Source organism: Nestor notabilis, unplaced genomic scaffold (assembly GCF_000696875.1).
Source record: "Nestor notabilis isolate BGI_N333 unplaced genomic scaffold, ASM69687v1 scaffold2887, whole genome shotgun sequence".
Taxonomy (NCBI): domain Eukaryota; kingdom Metazoa; phylum Chordata; class Aves; order Psittaciformes; family Psittacidae; genus Nestor; species Nestor notabilis.
This window is the reverse complement of record NW_009934973.1, coordinates 61-7,119: the sequence shown is the minus strand read 5'-3', so window position 1 is coordinate 7,119 and position 7,059 is coordinate 61. Positions and strand designations below refer to the sequence as shown.

Below are 7,059 nucleotides of genomic sequence, written 5' to 3'. Positions count from 1 at the left end.
AGGGAAAACTCAATCTTGATGTTGGGGGTCGATTAAAGCATTTAGAATAGAAGGTCTAAAGCCATTTCACACGTACAGTGTTTTGAAGTCTCTACAGCCTATTCAATACAGCTTTGAAAGTGTGGGGGAAAGAAGTACATCATAATTTGCTTAAATACCTGCATTTCAGCTACGGCAGTTTGTTGTTCAAGTAAAGAAGGTGGTATATTGAACATAGCAAAGCATTTGGGCTTTTTTCACATTGCAGTTTACTGTCTACTACCTTTGAGTATGCTGTTTGAAATGTTTGACTAAAATTACCTTAATAAGGTATTTATTTAGATCATCACAAAGAGGCCAGTGTGACAGCCTTGGTGTTCATATTGACATCTAGTAAGCAGTGACCCTGGGAAAGTACAGACACATACTCCACTTGGCGAGTACAATACCCTCCCTCCCTAGAAGAAAGGAAGGTCAAATAAATTAACTTTGTTAGAAATAGTAATCTGCTCACTGTGTTAAATCTTTTTCTCATATTAATGAAAAGAAACCGACAGTGGTCACTAATTCCTATCTGCTTTCATAAGTTAAAGATGAGAAAAGCTTCATTTGAAGTATGCAGTGACTTTCATTGACTTTGGGAGCCAGTGCTGCAAGGCAAGTTCTCTGTCTCTCGTAGAAGCTTCTCAGAGTGAAGAAATCACATGCTAGCAGTTGTTATAGCGTGATTAAATGTGTTATTTAAATCCAAAAGTCTTATTCAAACACAGATATTTCCAGTGCAGAACACCTGTAATTCAGGAGTGAATACTTGTACAACTGGTTAATATATTAATTAAAGGTACAATTAATTAGTTTTCTTTCCATATCCAAAATATAAATGCCTATGTGTTCTCTTAAGCAACCTTATTATCTCAAGTGTTCATTAAAATACCATTAGCTGTACTATTTAGGGAAAAATGGGCTGAAAAAGAATGTTTCAAGCTCTGTGAATCGATAGAAGCACGTATCAGAGCTTTGATATGAAAAATTATACAGTTTATCCTTTTGGTTCTCTTTAGTATGTTTGCCTACTACAGGTACATTAATTGACTAGGCAAGGGGTTGTGGAATACCTCTTGGGAGACTGCTTTTACATAGTCTTTTGCTTACATTTGTCTCCAAACGATGTCTTTTTTAGTTTCTAGGAGACATGATTATGAAGAAGTGAACTCAGTTAATGGAGAGCTGTCTTCTTGATTCCCCTAAAACAATAACTCTGAGAAGAGAGGTGAATGGCTTGATTCATTTCTATGGGCCATTAACTTCCACGCCTACAGATGACAACCTTAATATTCACAATGTGAATTATTTCTCTGCTGATTAGTTTAGGAGAAACACACAATGAATGTATTATCGCATGATCTAACACTGTGCTGAGCACCCCTTTGGATCTCTTAAAACTGAAGATCTCCCTGCTGCCCAAACAGAAGAGCATCTCTCAGTTTGAACAACATGGTTGTGTTTTTACAATACAAATCTCAGTGGCAATGATTAACTGCAAGTGTGGACAGTGTGAAGCAAACCAAGTTGTAGAGTGACTCGTAAGGCACGGGCTGACGTATTGATTTGCACCTTTGTTTAAATGTGACTGCCTAGAAACTGCTGAGTGTTTGGGCTTTGTCTTTAAGATGCTGTCTGAAACCTCCCAGCCCATCAGACTTGAGTAGTTTCAAATTCAATGATCCGATTGCAGAGTTCAGAGATTATTAGAGCAAATGGGGCCTGATCAATGCCTTGAGTCTTTATTTCTTAGGTTGTTAATTAATTAATCAACAATTAATCAACTATATGTGTAATGCAGACTAACTCAGTCTCAAGTTACTAGAATACCCTAATTGTTCATACTCAGAAAAGGGGATTCCAAAAGCAAGAGGATATTGGCACTTTTATCTGTGTAACACGGCTTTCTCAGGTGATGTCCTGAGCCAGGTCTATTTGAGGGACTGATATGATTGTTTCTGGTGTGCACTTCTGGGGAAAAGAATCAGCTTTTGAGGCAGAAGAAGTAATTCAGTCACTGAAATATTCATGCTTCACAGTTGGCCCTTGATTCCATTTGTTGTGTTTCTCTTCGTTCACATTGACGCCCCCAAAGCAGGTTGTTTTGCTGTACTCTCGTACTGAATAGTTTCCCTAATCCCCAAGTCTACATTAATTTTGCAAGATTAATTTGCAAGACATACAAAGAGAGGCTGAGAACACTGGCGCTGTTCAGCCTGGAGAAGAGAAGCTGCTGGAGACCTCAGAGCAGCTTCCAGTGTGTGAAGGGGGCTACAAGGATGCTGCAGAGGGACCTTCATCAGGGACTGGAGCGACAGGACGAGGGGTGATGGGTTCAAACTGAAACAGGGGAAGTTCAGGTTAGATCTAAGGCAGAAGCTCTTCCCTGTGAGGGTGCTGAGGCGCTGGCACAGGGTGCCCAGAGAAGCTGTGGCTGCCCCATCCCTGGTAGTGTTCAAGGCCAGGTTGGACACAGGGGCTTGGAGCAACCTGCTCTAGTGGAAGGTGTCCCTGCCCGTGGCAGGGGTTGGGACTGGATGATCTTTAAGGTCCTTTCCAACCCAAACCATTATGGGATTCTATGATTTCCCCATGAAACAAATTAATTTTCTATGGGCTATTCTGTTTATCTTTGCCAGTGATATTTTGTTGACTCAATTTTTACGTAGCTTTGTCTTTTAGTGTGGTCAGATAAAACCTTTGTTCTCCCCTAGTTGCTCTTTATTAAAAGTCTTCCATCCTTGGTCTTCAGAGTACATTAAAGCTGTGTACTATCTTCCCCAAGGACTGTTTATTGCTTCCATTGCATGGGGAGGAAAGATACTTGATTCATTTTGGAGTCTGAAGAAATTCTCTGTTCCTGTACGTGGACCTCAACGTTCACTTGCACTCATCAGTTGGGTCATCTTTTTGTAGCAGTCAAAGCTTTTTCTTTGAGTCAAAGTGAAGTTTTGAGCTTCAAACCTTCTCGCTCCAGTCTCATTGTGGCTTCTTATGCACACAACCCTTCTATTGCAAATTCTAGCTGGGATCTTAGGAAAAGCTGAGGTTTCCGAAAAGAAAAGGGATCAGCGCCAGTATTTGGCCACACAGTTCCTACAAACAGGGAAAATCAGTGCTCTATTACACCACCAGGAGATGGTTTGTCACAAACCCCATGGGCTGGAGCACTACGGCTATTTAATCATGGAATGGTTTGGATTGGAAGGGATCTTCAAAGGTCATCTAGACCAACCCAATGCTGCTCTGGACTTACCTGCTGTTTTGAAGACAGTGGTAGCTACTGGCCAGCCCCGAGAACTTCCCGTCTTAGAGCAAGGGAAATTCCCTCGTAAGACTGAAGGGCTAAGCCCAGTCCAGAGATCCTTTGCCTAACTCTCTCCCTGTTTTGTAGCTGTGGCAGGAAACAGGAACGGAAGGTGGTGGAGAGGCAAGCTCTGTGTAGGTATTTCACACTCATCTCATAGAGACAGTTTTCTGTCTCTTGTGTGATTCTATTCTGCACGTACAGAGGCAGATTCCTTGAATCATCACCTAAGTTACAAAATCCATTGTGCTTCCATGAACTGCAAACCTCCTTGTGTCTGGGGCTGTCGTGTGCTAACGAGACAGGAGAGGTGCCGGCGTGTCAGTCATTACAGACTCTCTCCATCTAGTTTATGCTGAGCTAGGAGAGGCAAACGAGGAGCGGGATCTTCAATAAGGACAGCAGATCCCTCCTGGGAGGAATCAAGACAAAGCAGCCAGGTGGTAATATTTGGATTTCAAAGCCAGGAAGGATTTTTGGAAGCAGAAGCAGCTTGGTCTGGAAACATAAAGTGATGCATGGACACAGTGGAGGGTTCCTGGGACACACAGGCAGTGGAAGCTGCCATTTGAAGGAGCAGCTGTCTGCTGGTACGGGAGGTCCCTGAGCACCAAAGGGAATCTCACAAAACCTCAAGGAAAATTCAAGAGTGGGGAGGTGTAGGAAGAGAGATGTATGTGTGTTTACTGTGTCGTGTGGCTCTGGGTGTCTCTCGTGGTCACTAAAGGGAAGAGTGGCTGCTTTTGGGACAGTTTGCAAAGTCTGTGCACTTCCTGATGCAGCTTTGCGGGATAAATTGTCACTCAGGTGTTGGCTATGACTGAGCTCTGGGAAAGAGGGAGTCAAAGCCATGAGGATGCGGCAGCAGGCGCAGGGTCTAAACAGAGGTCTCTGTGCTTAGAAGAGAGCAGATTGTCTGGAGCCCCAAGGCAGGCGGTGCACAGAAGCAGAGTGAGGCTTTGTGAGTGTCCCAGCCGACGTATGATCCAGGCTGTGATATCTCAGTCTGTGAATTCTTGCCTCTAGTAAAATGAGAGCGACTGGAAGAAGAACGAAACACGCGCGTAGTGAGGTACCGCACAGCACCCTAGGTGGCTCCAGGCATTGCCTGGCACACACACACATGCACAAGCCAGCCACGAAATGGAAATGATGCCGCATGCATCTTACCACAACTTCCACTGAACCCAAGAATAATAGTTCCCAGCAACAGCCAGGCTGTGAGCTGAGGCTTGGTGCCATACTGCTGGAGCTGCATAGCTTCTGACTGTTTCGAGTGGTAAAAGGGAGCTCATGGCCTCTTGTAGCATGGTCAGAGTAGCTCGTGTCTGTTGGCGTATGACCACGTGCACCCTGTGCTTGCAGGAGTAAGGTCTGTGTGCCAGCGTTTAAGCCATTGGCTGTTTTTTCTCATGCTGGATGGTGTGATAGCACTGGCTGTAAGTCTGAAAAGCTTTCTGGGATCAAGTCAAAGCACAAGCTCCCCTGAAGCCATTTAAAAGGAAGGAAACACTCAAGAGGATAACGTGGAGTAAACTGATGGAAATGGTTCTTCTGCATAAAGAACCATCTCTGTGGTTTGTCTGGGGAGCGAGGGCAGTGTACTTGTCTTCTTGGTTTGCACACATTCAGAACGTGTTCTGAGTTGTTTCTTCCTGACAAATAGAACTCATCTGTTGAGAGCCAGCTGAAGCTATTGTGATGAAGGGAAAATATAATGGGAAAATTAGGGATTATTGTCATGTCCATGTTCCAGACTTATGAGGCCTGAAAAGAGATGAACTGGGGAGATTACTTTGTGTGATTCCTACATATGTAAATGGACATGTAATTATCTACAAGTATAAAATATTAGTGCATATTTACTGTATAATGATTAACTCAACTTTATAAGCAAATGAAGATTGCCTCAAATTTACATACAATGTGAAGAAAAGTCCCTTTATCCTCTGTAACTGCAGCGTTTGGCAGATTCAGGAATAAATAATCTTTTGTGGCAAGGGTATGCCTTATCAAACATATGCAGATCAGTGCTAATTAATGCTAATTAAGGTTTCCTGTCTATCTAGTTGGAAAAACGTCCAAATGTTATGAAATCCAGTTAGTGTGCCTATTACCCTAATTGTTTTATATGGGATGGTTCTTAATTAAAATATGTAAATTGACCTTAATTGCTATATACTAATGGAGGTTCATGTTATCTCACTAGAAATGACAAGATGGCGAGGAGGGGTACTTAAACAAATCATTCTGATACATTGGGAAATAAATGACCTTTACTCAAAATGATTCCTAATTGGAAATTGGCAAAAGGAACATTTTGCCATCGATGTTCCGCTCTTGTTTTAAGCAGTGTCAGAATGTACGGTTCTGTGGTGCTATAGATACGGTGACATTGCAGCTTCATTAAGGCTATGAAACAAGTCAACATTCTGAGTATGTACTGTATGCTTCCAAATGGGTGCTACCCTCGTGTTGACCTTTGGGAATGCTGTGCTTTGCAATATTGATCTGAATGGCCATAATGTGGGGGGTTGTATTTTGAGCTCTCTTAATCATATGCTTTCATTTGTGATGAAGGGGGCTACAAGGATGCTGGAGAGGTACCCTGCGTCAGGGACTGGAGCGATAGGACACGGCGTGATGGGTTAAAGCTTAAACAGGGGAAGTTCAGGTTGGATCTAAGGCAGAAGCTCTTCCCTGGGAGGGTGCTGAGGCGCTGGCACAGGGTGCCCAGAGAAGCTGTGGCTGCCCCATCCCTGGCAGTGTCCTACACAAGTGCAAAGAGGTGTTGCCCACCAGCTTCTCTGCTGTTAAGTCAGGTTCATAGGTTCACCCCCAAAAGTGTGTCAAACATAGAATCCCAGCCTGGTTTGGGTTAGAAAGGACCTTAAGATCATCCAGTTCCAACCTCCTGCCAAGAGCAGGGACACCTCACACTAGAGCAGGTTGCTCCAAGCCCCTGTGTCCAACCTGGCCTTGAACACTGCCAGGGATGGGGCAGCCACAGCTTCTCTGGGCACCCTGTGCCAGCGCCTCAGCACCCTCCCAGGGAAGAGCTTCTGCCTTAGATCTAACCTGAACTTCCCCTGTCCCAGTTTGAACCCATCACCCCTTGTCCTGTCGCTACAAATACTGATGTGATAACAGTAGATGTTTTGAAACACCTAGTATGTTTACATTCATCTTATGTCCTAGACAGAGTCTTGAGCGACATAGTTTAGTGTGAGGTGTCCCTGCTCATGGCAGGGGGGGTGGAACTAGATGATCTTAAGGTCCTTTCCAACCCAAACCAGTCTATGATTGTATGATCTCTACCTCACTTTCCAAAATCAATCTGAAAGGTTCCACTGTTTTGCAGGACATTGTGACTAACGTTTCTCCGAGGATTGTGCGTGGAATTACTTCAGGTCCTATGTACGGCCCAGGCCAAAGCTCTTTCCTAAACATTGAGCTGATCAGCGAGAAAACAGCAGCATATTGGTGTAAAAGTATTGCTGAACTGAAGGCTGACTTTCCAAACCAGGTAAGGACCACTCAGTCTTACAGTGCTTAGGTAGAATCTCCGGTTTATAGATGTGTGAAAGCTCACCTATTTAGTATTCATTAAGCAGAATGCCAGTTGCTTTATTGACATATCTGTTATTAGAACACAGAAAAGTCCCTCCAAATCATCTTTGTAACAGAAGATCCTGTGAAATGACTGTATAGAAACAGAGAGTGGTCGTGAT

At 43.6% G+C, this 7,059-nt stretch overlaps 1 protein-coding gene across 1 annotated transcript in view; it reads left to right on the top strand.

Annotated features, from left to right (window-relative positions):
- DPYD (dihydropyrimidine dehydrogenase) overlaps window positions 1-6,854 on the top strand; it is a gene marked incomplete at both ends in the record, with an annotated part of 117,121 nt that extends 110,267 nt beyond the window's left edge. The window contains one exon of the mRNA XM_010017593.1: window positions 6,690-6,854. Coding sequence (XP_010015895.1) covers window positions 6,690-6,854 — 165 coding nt within the window. The remainder of the gene's footprint in view (window positions 1-6,689) is intronic.
- Window positions 6,855-7,059: the final 205 nt, after the last annotated feature.